Source organism: Pelodiscus sinensis, chromosome 9 (assembly GCF_052426305.1).
Source record: "Pelodiscus sinensis isolate ZL-2025 chromosome 9, ASM5242630v1, whole genome shotgun sequence".
NCBI classification, from domain to species: Eukaryota; Metazoa; Chordata; order Testudines; family Trionychidae; genus Pelodiscus; species Pelodiscus sinensis.
The window spans coordinates 61,648,883-61,667,535 of record NC_143060.1 but is presented as its reverse complement, the minus strand read 5'-3'; the positions used below and the strand labels follow the sequence as shown (position 1 = coordinate 61,667,535).

General features: G+C 44.1%; 1 protein-coding gene across 8 annotated transcripts in view; it reads left to right on the top strand.

The window, feature by feature from the left end:
* Positions 1–3,716: 3,716 nt before the first annotated feature.
* The window catches only part of CEP350 (centrosomal protein 350), a 110,007-nt gene continuing 95,070 nt past the window's right edge, over positions 3,717–18,653 (top strand). For 2 of the 8 annotated variants that reach the window (XM_075936823.2, XM_075936825.2), the window contains exons 1-4: positions 3,718–3,997; positions 13,367–13,452; positions 17,756–17,870; positions 18,448–18,580. In XM_075936823.2, coding sequence (XP_075792938.2) covers positions 17,819–17,870; positions 18,448–18,580 — 185 coding nt within the window. In that variant the 5' untranslated portion in view covers positions 3,718–3,997; positions 13,367–13,452; positions 17,756–17,818. Of the gene's footprint in view, positions 3,998–6,150; positions 6,391–13,366; positions 13,453–15,387; positions 15,438–17,755; positions 17,871–18,447; positions 18,581–18,653 lie in introns of those variants that run through there. The other 6 variants (XM_075936821.2, XM_075936822.2, XM_089780604.1 and 3 more) reach the window with 5 other exon arrangements.

The following is an 18,653-nucleotide window of genomic DNA, read 5'->3' as shown; positions in this document are numbered from 1 at the left end:
CAAATGTAGTTGCCTCTGAAAATCAGTCCACTTTGATTAAGATACTTGACTGTAGACTTATGTTTCTAATTTGGACACCTAAACCTAAAAGTTTGGCTAAGATCCTTGAATTAAACGTAACTCCAGAAAGAGCTGTTAGGAGAGGCGGAGAGTGATCTGTGCCCCATGCTCTGCCAGCTGAGCTTCCTATAAACTTCATGAAAATAATCTTTGACTTGCTGGGGGAGAGCCACATCACATTCATATAGATTGGGAATGTAGCTGGGAATTTCCCCTTTGCATTGTTCCGTACTAGGGACTCTGAATCAGACATACTTATTCTGAGTTGTAAATGATTTTTATCCTCTCCAGCTGTCCTTTTCACCTCACCCAGACACCTTGCATTCAGGTTGGAAACAAGGAGTTGTAACCTGCTTTTAATGGAGCAGGCACGGATTGTTGCCTTCCCAAGACTGAGGGAAGACTGACACTTTGCAGGCTGCACTTCCATTTCCAGTATTTTTTTAGTGATTGGCAGGGCACGACAAACTATAGAAGCTATTCGCCTGTGGTGAGTAGATTTCAGCCACGCGCCCCATTTACCGGCAGCACGTGCATGCGCAGTGCGGGGCTGGCAAGCAGCTTTTGCCGCCATTTGTCAAGCCCTGGTGATTGGCATGGTAAAAGCAATTCACAAGTGATTGCTTACCTGTCTAAAATGTCCAGGTAATGTTGGCATTTATGGCGCATGTTACTAGAAGATATTAACGGGCTTTACAAACATTCGTTCATTCATTCACTGAGCAATTATACGGGAATGGTGATCCACAGCCAATGGGAGCTGCAATTGCCTGTACCTACAGAGGTGCAGATAAACACAGCGTCTCGCAGCCAGCTAGTGGATTACCCTTACAAGCCATGACCCAGAGTTTGAAAACCCCTGCTCTAGAGCATACTCACCCTTGGAAGGTGAAGCGGAGCTGGATTTGGCTGCCACAGACCAGTGATCCAAGCCAGCAGCAGGAGCAAGAAGTGTAAACTACCACGTGGCTGATTGAAATCAAAGTGCTATTTGGTGTTCTGAAGTCATGCTAAATACAGTAAACTTCCGATAATCCGGCACCTTTAGGACCCAGGGGGTGCCGGATTATCAGATATGCTGGACTATTAGAAGGGGGGGGCTATGAGGGGTCTGGAGTGGGGAGGGAGGGGATGCCACCCCAGACCCCTCATAGCCCCCCCCTTATGATAGTCCGGCTCTGCCCCAGGCGTCCCTGATTCAGCCGCTGCTGGTCAGTTTCAGCAGCAGCTGAATTGGGGATGCCTGCAATAGAGCAGCTGGGGTACTGCTGGGTTGGTCCCGCAGCGCCGAGGGGCAGCGCTATGAGACCAACCTGGCAGGACCCCAGCTGCTCTGCCCCAGGAGTCCGGATTCAGCCTGCTGGTGAAACTGACGCTGCTGGTCAGTTTCAGCAGCGACTGAATCCCAACGCCTGGGGCAAAGCAGCTGGATTGCTGCCGGGTTGGTCCCGCAGCGCTGTCCTTTGGCGCTGCGGGACCAACCCGGCAGCATTCCAGCTGCTCTGCCCCAGGCGTCCCCAAGAGCAGCTGGGGTGCTGCCGGATTGGTCCCGCAGCCCCGAAGGGCAGCGCTACGAGACCAACCAGGCAGCACCCCAGCTGCTCTGCTCCCGGCTTCCCCGATTCAGCTGCTGGTCAGTTTCAGCAGCAGCTGAATGGGGGAAGCCTGTCCAGCTGCCCCAGCACTTCCGGGTTCCCCATGGTGCCGGACCATCAGGAGTCCCGGAGCATTGGATGCCAGACTAATGGAGTTTTACTGTAGTGTGTTTTAAGCTTTGTCTGGAAAAGGTGAAGTCTGGCATGTCCTCTTTAGTGCTGGCAAACGCAAACAAAAGGGAGCGGAATAAGTTCAAGTGCCGTAAAGCGATCTATAAATACTGTGGCTATTATTAGCAGCCAGGGTCTAGCGGAGTCAGTCGGGAGGAAAAGAAATTTTAGAACATGTTAAGTTATATCAGGGCAAAAACGCTGAGAGGAATTGTAGTCTAGTGTAAATTTAAAGGGAATGTAGTTAGTTATATATGGCTCTTACAGACAAATCAGGGCAATTGAGTTGTTTTTAATAGTGATGAACAAATCCCCAGGAGACTATAGTGTTACCAGTTAAAAGCTGCAATTTCAAAGAGAGACTAAAACCATACTCAATGACAGAACTGATATTGATGGCTTTCCATGTCTAAAATGCAGTATTACTGATGGAAGAACTAGGAAAGGAAAAAATATACCATAATGAGAACAGGAAATACAGGATCAGGTCAGACCTTGGTGCCTAAAGGTGAAATGCATGTAATACTGGCCATAGTAAATTGTGCAGGATAATACATCAATAAAAGAGGAGACTGCAGCTCGTCTCCCTGTTGCTTTTTCCACTATTTCATCAATAGTTGTTAGCTACCACTTTGTTACCTATTACTGAACTTCTTGACCCGGGACCTTGCCTGAGTTTCTTTCCTCTGTAGGGAGAATTAAAAAACCATCCCTTTTGCTTTGAGCAGATGGGAACGGGCAACGGGGGATGGATCACTTAATTACCTGTTCTGTACATTCTCTCTGGGACACCTGGCATTGGCCACTGTCAGAAGACAGAATACTGGGCTAAAGGGACCTTTGGTCTGTCACAGTATGGCCATTCTTATGGTGGTGGATCCTTTCCTTCTGATCCTGTCTCCCCTCTCAGTGGTAACCTCATCCTCATTGGCTGGGGCTCTGCAGCAGTTCCTGCTATCCCACCTATTAGCCCTGAGTTTGAGAATACAGCTCTCTCCTTCAGTGGTGTATGACATCACAAGTGCCTGAAACAATGCACAACCAGTCCATACACTTTGTCTTTCACATTCTGCTCTGACTGAGTCATCAGTGGTGTTCTGTGCTGTTACCTTGGGTGAGGAAGAATCTTGAACTTGGTTTGCAGGTTAGTACTGTAAAAAGTCTGACTTCCTCTCCCCCCACACACAAATGTATATCCTGGAATATGGAATCCTTACTTTGTAACTTTCTATGTGCTATGGGGCAGGTATTTAGGTTGTCTCATTTTGGTACACAAGTGCAGATGTGCATATATATTGAGAGAGATCTATAGGTAGAGGCTATAAATAGTAAATACACTGCTTTTTATACATTGTTGTACACCATCTGGGACCTAATTAATTTGCAGTGTATTATATACGGAAAGAGAAGCCTGCTCTTGGTGCTGCATACCGGTATGCATGTGTGTGCGCACTCACAATTAGAAATTTTGTACTGAGGTGTAAATGACTGGGAAGCTCTATGCTATATGGTAATCAGTGTGATACAAATGGGGAGCTAGCATCTAACTATGCTAAAGTACAGTTACTACTTGACTTTGCCTTATGATGATCCCAGATCTCACAGAAGAAATGATTTTCATTTTCTTTATATTTTCCAGTTCACATTTGAAAATTCTAATATGAACATTGTATGTCTTTTTCTGCAACTTGTTCTACACTGTTTCATAGTTGCTGTCTGCCCTGTTTTTACTGTTGGAGTTTCAGCAGCTGCATTTATAACTGAATGCCTGAACAACTCGAGTCCATGTTCAACAGGTGGAGATAACACTTTCCAAAATTCCTGGATGGCTTTAAAGAAACATGTCAGTCATAGGAGGGGGGCAAAATATCTACTGGGTCTTCTTTCGGGCACAATAGCCAGCTGCCTCTCTATTTTTAGAACAGGCGTGCAAGGAAGAGTACTATGAAGTAGAAAACTTTCCACTGACTGGGTGTTAAAGCTGCAGTAGTCAGCACAGTGTAAAATGAGATGGTGCTTTATGTTAAGTTCTCCTCTCCCTGCCACTGCTTTCTGGCACGTTGGCTGTACTGCTGCAATAAATTACTGCCCAGTTCTATTACCAGTTCATCAAAGCCATATTGGAACTGAGCACACTTGTTTCTTCTTCTGTCCGATATGACTGTACCCAGGTAAGTGATTTACTTTGTCTCAGTCTAATAATTTTAACAAATTTAATTGAAAAGGGCTAATTTTCACAAGAGAATTTACATTTCTTTAATTTTTCATCGTGTGTTTTCTCAAGTTTATTTTTTTATGTGAAAGCTGACTCTGGAAGCATTGTATTCTTTGCATTTGATTTAACATTTTGTGCAAGTGTTATAATTGAATTTCCATTATTCATAGAAAAGTCCTGACATTTTGAGAGTAACTAGCCAAACAAGGGGAAATCTTGCTGCTTAATTCTATAGACTTGAGTGAAATGACTTTCCTATTTAATGTAAATTCTAATGCACCTTATTTGTCTGGAAGATAGGAGGAAAGAAGTAGGGAGCTAAACTAACTGCTAATAAGTAAAATCAGACATATTGTGATAAACAATTTAAGCAGGCAGTGTGTTACGGAAAGTAATCAATAGGTATAGTTAACAGGTCCTGGCCCATGCACTTTGGTAAGGCAAATAGTGAGTTTGGTGCTTCCTTTTTCAGGAGTTTGGAGGGAATTAATTATTGATCATGCATCTTTCCCTAATGGAGATGTTTTGTCTTTGATGTCAGGGACTCTTTTCCTCTTCTGGCAAAACAGTAGATATAATTTTAAAACATTTTAAGGATAGACATGTCAAGTGCTGTGAACATTTCACACACCCTGAGGTCTATCCTGAGCACTGAATGAGGTAGGCTCATCTGACAAATACAATATGCAATCATGTAATTAAAGACTATCATACTGTGCATGCAGGAGGGAGCCGAATTGTGGCTATTTTGGACAGTCTTTAGTTCTGACACTTCCAAAGTACTGATTGATTGGCTTTTACAACCTTAATGTCCTTTTAACATCATGTTGGGAACCTTTTGCATGTAATGTTAGAGGCGGGGCTGGTATAATGGCCTATTAAGGTTGCCCAACATGTGTTGATACAAGACCTTGGATTATAGTTGTTTATAATTTTGCCAAATCTCAGCTATTTGGGGCAGAACTTTTCCTTGCTGGTTGGCTGTAGTGGGTTGAATTTGCTTGGAAAATGTCAGCCAAAATGTTTCAGTTGCCACTCAGAATGAGGCTAGGGGCAAATGTTCTGCCCATTTTTAAAATATTCTGGGGAACTCCTCAAAAACAAAAAACCCACACCAAAAAGATGGGGGGGTCTGCAGGAGTCTAACTTATTCTGAAGATGAAGGAAGCTTAACAGAGCAAAAACCTTTGGACTCATGCACCTTGTCCTGATGTGTCAAGCAATAAAAATACCTATTGGAGTTACACATGAGATTATGCTGAATATGCTTCTAGAAAGTAATAAAACTGAAAAAGTAAAGGAAGGCCTCTTCTGCCTCTGTGTTGGTCAAGAATGGACTTGAAATGGGTCTTGTTTTTTTAAATTAGCTGACATTGTTACTTCAGGTACCAGGAAGAGACTGGGAAAAATTGTAGAAGCCCTTAAATGAAGTAGGCATGCACTTACCTGCACATATGTATACAAGTGGCTCTTTAAGAATAATGCTGTTTTTCCTTTTCTAATGACTGCACCCCCTTACAAAGGGCAGCTGAAATATTTGGCTCCAACTGGGGTGATGGTTCTACCCAAAGGCTATGTCTACTCTGGCGGGTTATTGCGCAATAAGAGAGGGTTTTGTGCATAAGAGCTATGCTTTTTTCTAACAGGCGTAAGAGAAGAGGGCAGCGTGGATGCATGGCAGGGGTTGCTTGCGCAAGAAAGCTCTAGGGCTAAAATGGCCATCAGAGCTTTCTTGTGCAAGAGCGCGTGTATGCTGCCGTGGATGCTCTTGTGCATGGCAGTGTGGACACGTTCTTGCACAAGAACCCTTGCACAAGATGTTCTTGTGCAATAACCTGGCAGTGTAGACAGAGCCAAACACTTGCCACGCTTGGAACTCGTTTTGCGGGGAGCCTTTTCTTCACTCCACAGCTGTTCTACCCTAGACTGGCCCCTCTTGTGTCAGATCTAAATTTCCCTGGGAATTTTAATAACCCAGCCGAGGCAGGGGTAACCCCCTGGAGACTGGAAGCTCTGCCACACCTAATATGGCCACAGTAGCGGTTGGGACAGGAATTTTTGTGGCGCCATGTTGGGAGGGTCGGGGAGGTAGGTCTCGCGAGACTTGGCCGGCTGTTCCCGCCCTGCCCCGCGCCACTGCCGCCGCCGCTCCGTGTCAGTCGTTGGCCGGTAATGGCGACCGGCTAGCTCTGCTGAGGTGATTGCGAGCCCGGCCCGGGCCCACCGTGGGACGCAGCTGGCCGGGGCGAAGCAAAGCGAGGGGCCGCCGCTAGCTCCGACGGGCTCCCCCGGGCCCCGCGGGATGCGCTGGGAGCTGCCCCCGGGGCGGGAGGCGGCAGCGGCTCTCAGGTGAGGAAGCCGCAGGGGGAGCGCGGCTGGCGGCGGCCTGCGCTGGGGCCGGCTCCATCCCCGCAGCGCCGGTGTCCGGCCCGGGACTCGCTGCCGCAGCCCCGCCCCCGGGGGCCCCTGGCGCTGGGCAGCGAAGCGCCCCTGCTGTCACCCGCCCCTTCAAGAGCCCGGCCCGCCGCCCCGCGCGGCTCCGGCTGGGGACCGGCCGCTCAACGCTCCTGCGCCGCTTGGAAGCGAAACGCGCTGAGCCTCGGGCGCGTCTCTTCCCCGCCCGCTTCCCCTTCTGCCCCCCCAGGCGCCGGCAGGGCCCTGGGGAGCGGAGCGCGGCTACCTCTCCGCGGCCACTTCCACGGGCAATGGATTCGACCCCTCCCCCCGCCCCGGTTGTGTGTGGGCATCAGCCTTGTTGTCACCCCTCCTTTCGAAACCCCGGCCGCAAACGGGGCGGCTACCCCAGCTGGTGGTTTGACTGTCAGCGCCTCGTCTCCAGCAGCGTGGGAATGCTTTGCGTGCAGACCCTCCTGGAGGTGCGTCTGCTGTAACCTGCTTGCTGTGTGAAGCGGTTTGTGGCCTGATCTTTGTGCCGGTTTTATACTGGTAGGACTGTGTCATTTTGGGTTGTGAGACTTTAAAAAAAAAAAAAACTAATATGGTTATACAGGTTGGACCTCCCTGGTCTGGCACCCTCAGGGCCTGACCGGTCCCAAAGGAGGGAGTTGGCTGGGCTAGGGAAGGTTAATTCTGCCCCTCTGCTGGGTGACGCCTGGCTCTCCTGGGGTCCATCAGTGGATCTGGCTGGGCTCCCCTGCACGGCTGCTGCCCCTGGGGCTGCATTGCCACCAGGCCTCCTCTGAGTCTCTGAGGCCACCAGGCCTCTGCTCCCTGTGGCTGAGCTTCCAGGGTTCTCTGGTAGGCTGTTTTACTTTCTGGTAGGCTGTTTTACTTTACCTCTGACAAGGTATTGCATTATGGTACAAACGGTATCTGAAAAATAGCTAAAAATTCTGCTGTAAAGCAAAAGTTCTAGGGCACACTGAGACAGATACCTTAAGAGTCCCAGGACGTACTGGCACAACCAAATTTATAAGGCACACCATGGCTGTGTCTACACTGGGCCACTTATTCTGGAAAATCAGCCGCTTTTCCGGAATAAGCTGCGAGCTGTCTACACTGGCCCTTGAATTTCCGGAAAAGCAACGACGCTCTACTGTACAAAATCAGCCGCTATTCCGGAAAAGCTACGCTGCTCCCGCTCGGGCATAAGTCCTTATTCCGGAACACTGTTCCGGAAAAGGGCCAGTATAGACAGCCCAGTAGTCTTTTCCGGAAAAAAGCCCCGATTGCGAAAATGACGATCGGGGCTCTTTTCCAGAAAAGGGCTTTTCCGGAAAAGCAGCCTGCCAATGTAGACGCTCTTTTTCCGGAAATACTTATAACGAAAACTATTCTGTTTTAAGCATTTCCGGAAATTCATGCCAGTGTAGACACAGCCCGTGCGTGTGGATTCATCAAAGACTTACAAAACATGTAGATGGTACATGACACCAAATGAAATTAATGGGTAGCAGGTTTAAAATGAATAGAAGAAAGTTCTTCTTTACACAGTTTGTAGTCAACCTGTGGAACTCCTTGCCAGAGGAGGCTGTGAAGACTAGGACTATAACAGAGTTTAAAGAGAAGCTAGATAATTTCATAGAGGTTAGGTCCATAAAAGGCCTCTGTTTGTCAGAGGCTGGAGAAGGATGACAGGAGACAAATCGCTTGATCATTGTCTTCGGTCCACATTCTCTGGGGCACCTGGTGTTGGCCACTGTCGGCAGACAGGCTACTGGGCTAGATGGACCTTTGGTCTGACCCAGTACAGCTGTTCTTACGTTCTTATGGTATCATGAGCTTTCGTGGGTACAGACTGCTTCTTCAGATGACCGGAGTGTTGGAAGTCCAGAACCAATAATAAATAAGGGAAGGAGAGGAAGGGTGGGGAAAAGGAAAAAAGTTGGAGGCGGGGGGGCAGTTAAGCATGTGTCCACAATAACACTGTAAACTTTTTGGAGCATAGAGGGATGCTATTAACAGATATATTTTGTCTTTTGAATACAATTTAAATTTGTTTTAAGAATTTGCAAGAATGTACATTTCTCCCACACCTATGTTTAAAGTTACAAGAATATGCTATTGATTTTAATAGGATTATTCTTGGCTCAAATGACACATGTTCTGAAGCCTAACTTTAGGCATCTGAGTAAAAGCAGTTGAAGTCAGTAGGTCTACTATTGTATTTTGTCTATATTTTAATACGCTATAACCATGTCAATTAGAGACATAGCTGCCAGCTACTGCCAATATAAGACCTAGTATGGACACAGTTACATCAGCATAGCGACTTTATATTGTTTTGAAGCTTAAACATACATAAATTATACTGGTATAACAGTGTCCATGGCGGAATGCTTTTGCCAATCTACAGGTATAAACATACTGACAAAAGTCTCCTATTGCAGACAAAACGTTAAGTATGTGCTAAAGTACTTTGCTGTATCCCCATGCGTAAATTTGCTCATGGCCATAAGTGTTTGCAAGATGTACAGGTGTTACAAAGTTAAAATGTATTGATGACTTGAAAGCTGGCGTCCTGCGTAGACCAGCTTCCACCTGCCCCCCTCACTTTACATGCTGCTGGCTCTGTCAGTGGTTACAGTGCTAGCTATTACTAGTTGATATTTTTCCTGGGCCACCATATGTGAGTTATCCATAGTTTTTCTTTCCTCCACCTTTTTTTGGAATTGAATTAGGGAAAGAAAAGTGACATTCTCAGATACTTTGCCTACAAACCAACCTCTGCACATTTCAGGTGCTAAAATGAGACTCCTCTTACATTATGCAGATCAAAAAATCATGTTCATTCCTCAGCTGCCCAGTCTATCTTCTTTCTTGTCTGCTTGATTGGCAGTGAAATAGTTAATTATGTACCCACTGAAAGATGATGGGCTATTAGCCTGATATAACAGGTCTCAGGAGTTATCTTAGAGCCCTGTGCAGATACAAAATTTTGTATCCGCATCTGTATCCACAAAAATGAACTGTGGATGCTGATACCCACAATACAGAGTGGATATCTGTAAATTTGCAGAGTTCTAGATACAAAATATGTATTGGCATCCGCATTCTCAAAAATGAGCTGCGGATATCTACATCAGCTAATGGAAATACTCATGGATATAGAGCAGATATTCATGGATTTGCAAGGCTCTACAGTTCATTCATTAGACGTGGTTACAGTTTGAAAGTTTTCTGTCCAGTTGAAAGGGTAGAGAGAATTTTTTTTTAAATGAATCTCTTAGATTCTGATGCATAGGATGGTAGTGTTTTCTCCCCCCACCCACCCCCCACCCATTTTCAGCTGGCTTAGCCACTCTAAGTGAGCCTTAACTTTCTTCCAGGCTGTGCCGGAGAAGATATGTTGCCTGTGTGAGTTTTCAGATGAAGTGTACTTAGCTTGGCTTTTTTGCTGCTGCTTGTCTCCCCTCCCCTCCCAGTCTCTCGTAGACCTTAAGACTAGAAGGGAAAATCAAGATAATTTAGTCTGACCTCCTGTATATTGCAGGCCACAAAATGTCACTCACCAACTCCTATAATAGACTCCATAAACTTTTACTTAGATTGTTCCTGCTGTCCACTGAAATTAGGACAAGAAGTATGGCTTAATCTGCAGCAAGAGAAAGTTAGGTTAGATCAGTGTTACTCAGACTGACACTTGCGAGCCACTAGTGGCTCTTTAATGTGTCCCCTGTGGCTCTTTGGGAAATGCTGTGCAGAGCCTATTGATTCTGTGTTGGTGGCAGTTGAGGCAATGAAAATTGTTAAAGATATGGAAGACTTTCATGCGAAGAGAGATTAACAGTATTAGGAGTTTAGCAAGGAGAGGAATAAGAGGTTGCATGAAGAGTATATTGATGCACGTTAGGATTTCCTACATTTAGGAAATTTGTGATAAAAGGGAGCATTTTTAAACAATACCCTGGATACAACTAGCATGTGGAACTCTCTGCTTTCATACATAATAGAAGCAAAGAGTTTAGCAGAATTCCAGAACCTTACGCTTATTACGTAGCTGTCCATTAGAAGGTTTTACATCTTCTTGGAAGTATGTTACTTGCTACTGTTTTAAGACAGGCTACTGTGCTAAATGGACCAGTTGTCTAATCTTTTATATCATTCTGAATTCTTGGTTAGAAGAAGAATTATGAAAAGTGCCTGCCACAGAGAAAAAAAGTTAAGTGAACTGGACTATTCATAAACATATTTATGACCTTCCAAAATTTGTGGCTGTTTGCGTGGGCTTTTTGTGATCTCACAACATTACATTAATATTTGAGGAACATCAGAATAAAGATGTACTTCTAAACTGGTTTGATTCAGTTACATATTTTCAGTTAGGTAATTAACAATAGTGCATAATATAACATGTGACTTCTGACTTGAAGAATTTAAATTACACATCTCTTTAATAGCAGCACAATAATATAGGATTTTAAATTAATTGATGCAATATTAACAGGTTTATAACTAAATAGGTGATGACCCTTTAAATGGGCTTCTTGAAATATATGCTCATCAAAGTTGAACAGAGGGTTTTACCTCAGATTTTTTTTTTTTTTTTTGGTATCCTCATACTTTTCTGATAAGTGTTCCTTCCTTCCTTTTATACCTACTCTTTCAGTCTGTCACCTAACTTTCTAGGATAAATATTTGATCAAAATTATGAAGGAATTTTTGTTTGTCATTAGTTATAACAGCTTAAGATATTGACCTACAAGGGAGCCAATCACATTCTCACTTAGCCTATACTGACTTGATTTTCAGTAAGTTTGTAGATGTGAATTTGTATGTGTGGAAGCATGTATCTATTTTACTCTTGTGGTAATTGACATTTATATGTGAATACTTGATTGCATGCCCACATGGCTAGAATGGAGCAGTTTCATTATGTTTACATGTGAATATCGTGGATTTGCTTGTGCACCTGATAAAGTGCACCAAGTAGATTTTGGTATTTGTTAGCACACTATTGGTTCATCTTATCATTTCTGCAAACTAAATGGAACACTTGTTGCCAAAGTCTGACAGGTCCTCTGTCTTTCTGTATTTAAATTTATGTTAGGGTATGTCTACACAGCAAAGTTTTTTCAAAATAAGTCGTTATTTTGAAATAACTTTACTAGTGTCTACACAGCCAAACCGCTATTTTGAAATTAATTCAGAATAGCAGAGCGCTTATTTCGAATTTGGTAAACCTCATTCCACGAGGAATAATGCCAAATTCGAAATAGCTATTTCAAAATAAGTGCTGTGTAGACATTTATATCGAAATAGGGGGCCTCCAGCCTTCCTAGGGTGCCCTCGTAGCCACTCCAGCCTCAACCAAGAACACCCCTCTCCCCGGAGCCCTTAAAGGGGTTCAGTTTGGCCACAGTGCCTGTGCCAGCTCCAAGCTTGCCAGCCCAGAGCCAACAGTCACTGCCCTGACCCAGTGGCTCCAAAACATGAGCCAGCAAGCCACTGGCAGCCAGCCCTCCGCCGCTCCCCCGGAGCAGTCTGCCAGCTCCCAGTAGCCCGCCAGGGCCCGAAGAAGGCGGGCGCCTTCCTGGTCCAGGGTGGAGATCATGGACCTTATTCAGGTTTGGGGAGGATGCCCCCAACATCCATGATCTCCGCACTAGACGGAGGAACGTGGCCATGTATGGCAGGATAGCTGCCAGCCTGGCCACCAAAGGCCACATGCAAACCTAGGAGCAGGTTTGCATGATAATTAAGTTGGTCCGGCAAGACCCCCCCCCCAACCCTGAGTCCTGAGCTTCCCCTTCCCTTGCTTCCCCCTTCCAGCTCCCTCCTCCCAGGTTTCCCCTCCCCACTCCCACCCTCTTTTCTCCCCTATCCCGCCTCCTTTCCCTAGTTTCACCACAGTTTCATTCCCCTCCTGTTTTGTTAAATAAAGAGAGTTTGTGTTCATGAAAATACATGTATTTTATTTGACATCAGGAAAGGGGACTAGGGAGGGATAAGTGGAAGGACGTGAGGGAGGAATGAGGCACAAGGCTCCAGTGGGGCAGACCAGGGAGGCTCTTAGTGCTCCTCAGGGTGGAAGCTCTCTCGCAGGGCCCCCTGGATACTGACAGTCCCCTGATGGACCTCCCAGATGGCAGCCTGCAGAAAGTGCAGCCAGGCTCACAGCAACGTGTCCACGAGAAGCACCAGAGTGCCGAGGAGCAGGTCTGGATCCATGTTGCAGAGTGCTGTGGTGTCCCAAGTGAGGGCAACCAGAGCATGCAGAGACAAAATGCTTTGCTGTCCATCATCAAGGTAGGCAAGCAAGCAGGGAAAGCTGAGAACCGGCTATCTGGGGGGGTCCCTTTAAGCACAGGGCTCAGATAGCCTCAGGCAGCAGCTGTACAAAGTAATTCTTGACCTGATGCCCTGCTGGACTTGGTTCCGGCCGTCCTTAAATGCGATTCAGCGTCCACTCAATGTGGACGCACTATTTCAGAATAGCAAAACGCTATTTTGAAATGCATTTTGTGTGTAGACACGTTATTTCGAAATAACTTATTTAGAATTAACTATTTCAAAATAAGATATTTCGAAATAATGCTGTAGTGTAGACATACCCTTAGAGCTAGAGGCCTTCAGAGTACTTGTAGAGTTCATACTTTCCTGGATTTTTGTCTCTGGTCACCTTCAGCCTCCTTTGTAAACATTCTTATTCATGGTGTCTCCAATTGTCATTAGTAGTTCATTCTTGTTCTTCAAGAGAATTACAGTCACCTTTTTTGTCACTCATTGTTGCCTGTCTGATCCAACTGGTGATGTGAATAGTGACAATATGTAATAACAACTTTGTTATTCTTTGGTCAACAGTTATCATTGTTCACTCTTATTTTGTATACTTTGGTCCTTCAGCGAATGTTTCTGTTTGTAGGTAAACTGACAGGATGTGGAGCATCAAATCAAAGGAGGTGCCTTTACAAAACCCAAGAGACACTCAGAATAGGGATTCCGTCAGAGGTATGGATTTGCTTTGTTGTATTGCTTCTCTTTAGAAGTAGCTTTATCCTGGATTGTATAATATTTTGTACTGTATTTTATAGATACATTTAAACCAGTGGTCCCCAACCACCTGAGGCTGCCGGGCGCCAGAGGGCGGGGGCACTTGGGCGCCCGGGGTGGGGCTCCCCCCATAGCCGCGGGGCCAGCACCCCCCTCCAAGTGCCGCGCGCCCGGGGCCGGCCCCCCAAGCACTGAGCGCCCAGAGTGCAAGTGGCTAATTCTCGACGTTCCCCGGGGCCAGTGCTCACCATGCACCCGGGCCGGCTCCGGCACCCTGCATGCGCCACGTGCCCGGGGCCAGGCCAGCCCCAAGCACTTGGCGGGCGCACACAAATGGCACCGTGTTGGGGACCACTGATTTAAACCATTTTGTCCAGCTTGCTTTTTTGTGAAACAGCAGTTCCCAGACAATCAGGGGTTGGCAACCTTTTCAAACCAGAGCAAAACTACATCAAAATTCAGAGCAAGTGTGGTCAACAATAAGAATGCCCATTTGCATGACTGAAAATATACAACTTAATATTATTGATAATTGACATGATTAATAATAGCATAAATGAAACATACTCACAGACTTTATTTAATGGGACATCTGTTGCTTCAACTTTTTGCACGTTTCTTTGATGTTTACATCATAACTGGTCAAATTCAGATTCATACGCACATTCATGCTACATGAGTATTTACATGTTTTTAAAATTTTGAATTTTTCATTTTAATTTAAAAAGTTGCATGTATTTTAGAAATGACCAAAGAACCATATTTGGTTCCATACTGAGCCATAGGTTGCAGATCCCTGTCCCAGACAATTGTGAAGATAGCCTGTTAGATAACTTGGTGCAGAGAGCTGTTAGATCACTTGGTGCTGACAGCATTTCATTGTTTTCAGATGCTTCTATAAATGTTCAAGCTCTTCATTGCAAGCTTTTGTCAAGAAAAGACAAAACATTAAGTTAAAACAGTTAAATTGATATTTTCTAGTATTACTTTTTCATGTAAGCAATTACTTCAATCGTCATATGGAAGATGTGTGATCACAAACATGAGTGCAGGCTGTCCATGATAAGATTTTGGTTAAGATGTGGTCCACACTATGACAACTTGAGAACCTCTGCTATAGTAGATAGCAAGCATACTTGACCTATAAGAAACCTATAGACCTCATTGTAATTGACTATGATTGTCTCCTAGGAAGATCTTGTGAGTGTCTTGTTAGAGTTTATAGACTTATAATTAAGGAAATATTATTGCAGGGCTTCACGGATTTTGCACGTGTTTTGTGGAGGTATTATTTCTCAGCAGATGTGTCCTATTTCTATTTTCAAATCCTCTCTTCTCTTTTATCATGTTGTTACAACTTGTTTTAAATTTGATCAGTAGCCATTCAGGGCAGGGACCGGATGTATTTGGTTGGTTGGTTGGTTGTTCCTGGCACAATGTGGTCCTGATCCTGATTGGGGCTTCTGGGCGCCACTGTAACATATAATTACCTTTAGCAACACTTACAGATGACTTTAAAAAAAGTGCTTATCAAAATAGTCTGCTTTAAGGAAAAAGATAGTACCTAAATACTATTTCAATCATTTTGGGCATATTACTAGGTTTATGAAGATAGGTTTATAAGCGTTACTTCTTTTTTAAAGTTAGCTATCACCCATTCTTTGGAAATCTTGGTATATGTAACCTGTGAAGCTTACACAAATAAATTGGTACTCGAGAATAACAAGCTGACAACCTACAGTCTAAGTGGGTGGGTGCTTCTGTTGACAATACATTCATAACCTGTTTATATACACACATATGTGTGAAAGATCATATCTGTATGTGTGTATTTATATATTTGTGTGTGTATATATGTGTGTGTATATATATATAACATTTCAAGAGCATGAGATCTAACCACAGCACGGGATAATTTTTCTCAAACTAAGGCTATTTTAAGTGTTGTTTTTTTCTAGACTGAAATCAGTTAATGGCCACTGCAGTTTTATTGAATGCATTATTTGACCATAGTCTGTTAGAGAAGTAAAAATAGGATATGTGGTTTGGGGGCATGAAGAAGATAGATGTTCTCATTGCTTTGGACAGCAGTTCTCAAAGTAATTTAGTGCTACAAAAAGCTCAGTACCAAAGAAAATGAAAAATCAGTCTGTTTTATAGTAGTCAAGCAACACAGTTATCAATTAGTAGTAGTATTTGTATAAATCAGAATGGTATTAAGAAAGTATGGGTAATTTTAATTTTGTTTTGTAATTTCTTTTTAATTATTGCGTAAAAATGTAAATGTTAACAGAATCTTGTGATACCTTTACATTGAAGCTTTTAACTAATATTGAATATTTCTTTGTTTATTTGTATTATCATAGTGCCTAGGAATCCTAGTCATCGGCTAGGACCCCTTTGTGTTAGGCACTGTAGTAACACAGAACAAAAAGACAGTCCATTCCCCACAGAATTTTCATAAGCACATAATCTACCAACTGGTAGCACTGTAAGTAATGGCCAAAGTACATGTTAGCTTTCACCAAGCTGAATATTATAAAAAAAAATCTTGCTCCTGAAAACCTTAGAGTTAGTAAATATCAAGGCCAAGATTTTTTTTCCCCCCGAAAGTAACTAGAGATTTTGGATGTCCAATTTTGGCACTTTAAAAGATACTAGTTGTCTGTACTGAATGTTTGTCTTCTGAAAATCCAGACCTCTTTTCAGTGTTAAAGTTGAGTACTCAAAGTCACTAGGTATATTTGAAAATCTCCGAGTTCTCTGCAGGTGTGAGCTGTAAAGTGAGATACCTATATTCATCATTTTAAAGCAGGGGTAGAGAACCTTTTTTGGGTTGGGGGCTGCTGACCCTCTGAAAAATCAGTTGGCTATACACAAGTAAGAAGCAAAAAAACCGAACAAACTTTCACTGATATGGACCCCGACTGATAAGGAGAAAGACACTCCCCACATTTCCCTCGCACAGCAAAGTCCAGGGCAGGCTCGGGCTAGTAAATTCTTTGTGCTCCAGCCTTGCAGGAGGTGGGTGTCAAGCTGGAGTGCCAGCGTGGGCTTCCCAATGCTGCGGAAGAGCCCTGAGCCCCAGGGGCCGGATCCAGGCAAGCTGGGGGCTGCATCCAGCCCTCAGGTCTTAGGTTTTCCCATCCCTGTTTTAAAGGAACTAGCTGGCCGCCTCTTACATACAGGCAGTCCCCGGGTTACGTACAAGATAGGGACTATAGGTTTGTTTTTAAGTTGAATTTGTATGTAAGTCGGAACTGGCTCCAGATTCAGCTGCTGCTGAAACTGATCAGGAGCTGACTACAGAAAGCCCTAGGCAGAGTTGCTCTGCCCCCGGCTTCCTGGAATCAGCCGCTGATCAGTTTCAACAGCGGCTGAATCTGGACTCCTGGGACAGAACAGCTGGGGTCCCCCCCAGCACAGCAGGGAGACAGGAGCAAAGCCGCACGGGCAGCGGGGTCCCGCCGCCTGTGCGGCTTTGCTCGGGTCTCCCTGCTGTGCTGGGGAGTCCCCCCCCAGCACACCAGGGAGACCCGGAGCAGCTTTTCTCGCCCCGGAGGACGCGGTGGTGGGGCGAGAAAAGCCCCGTTCGTAAGTGCGGATCCAACATAAGTCGGATCCGAGTAAGTCGGGGACTGCCTGTACTGATATTCACAGACTAGGGCTGTTGAAGCAATATTACAAGTGTTTCGTAGTTTGGTATGTACTGCACCAATCATGGAATGCTACCATGATGTGGAACTTAAACCTATATACTTAGGATGCAGTGCTACATTGTCTATAAACTGGGTACAGTAAAATCAAGTATTTGGCAGTTTAGGGAATTTCTCTGTATGTCCACCATCCCTCTAATTTTGAATAGCTAAGAGAAGTGATGTAGTTTTATATGTTAAATCCTATTTCATGTTCCGTTTAGAGCACAGCATTATACAAAATGATATATTTTCTTTCTTAGTGGTTATGTTTCAGTGAGGCTAAGTGTTAAGACCTTTGGCATTTTGTGTTATTCTGTTGTTGGCAAAAGACCCATTAATGGAAACTGATTAATCGACAGAACTTAATGTGGATAATCTCTTTTTATACTAATGTTTCTGGTCACAAGATTATAGAAGTTTATACTACCAGAATTTTAAAGCTGTTCTTGACTGAGATTGTTTCATACTGTGAAAGTGAGAGGAGTTTTGTACTTTTAAAAAAAGTTGTATCCTCATCATTCATGAAATGCATCTAAATATTGTTTTGTGTTTTGAAATTCTAGTTGTGTCATATTGAGAACAAACTGGAGATAACACCTACTTTCGCAGTGGTATTTGATTCTGTCATGGATGCCAAGAAGCCCACAGCCAGTGCTACCAGGAAAATAAGTAGGAAAGGTGTGTATTACTTAAAAGATTTCATTATATATGACAAGGTATGAATAAGTCTTTTTGAATACCACCTTTTTTATTTTTAATATTATTTTCCCAGTTTTCTTTCATGAACTTGAGAAAAAGTTGGATTAATGTTTCACCTTCTCATGAATACATTGTCTTGATGGGGAAAAAGGTGCCTATCTGGTGATAGTATTTGAATCTCACTAGAAAGGTGCTTTGCTCAATTTGTGCTTTTCATAAACAGAAAACAGTAGTATTACATTGGAGTGACCAGCAGAGTTTCAAACATTTAACTAGTTAACTTATTTTAATAGTTTCATGACACTGGCTTTCAAGGATAAATATCCTTAAAATATTGCATTTTTAGAGTGAACTAGTGCAATGATTTGCTTGAGTGTTTACCACTTACTCCTGGTAGCTTAAGCAACTTATTGGTGAAGAGAAGGTGATAACTTAAGTGCTATTCTTGAGCACTAATGGAATCCAAGGAGAGCTGCTTTCCAAACCACTCAGCCCTATGAGCCTTCTCTTCCTGCAGATGGTAGGTACCTAGAGGATTCTTTGGTTTTTGCTTCAGCCTCCAGGTCTTCCAGCCAAAACAAGTCACGCAAAGAGAAGTCCTCCCGCAGTCCTCTTCAAGCCACAACTCTGGAGAGCAATGTGAAAAAGAGTAGCCGTGTGGAATTTCGTGAACCATTGGCTTCATATAGGTTAGTGCAACATCCATTTGCAGGAAGATGGACACAATGATCCAATAGGTCTCTTACATTTTTAACTTCAGTG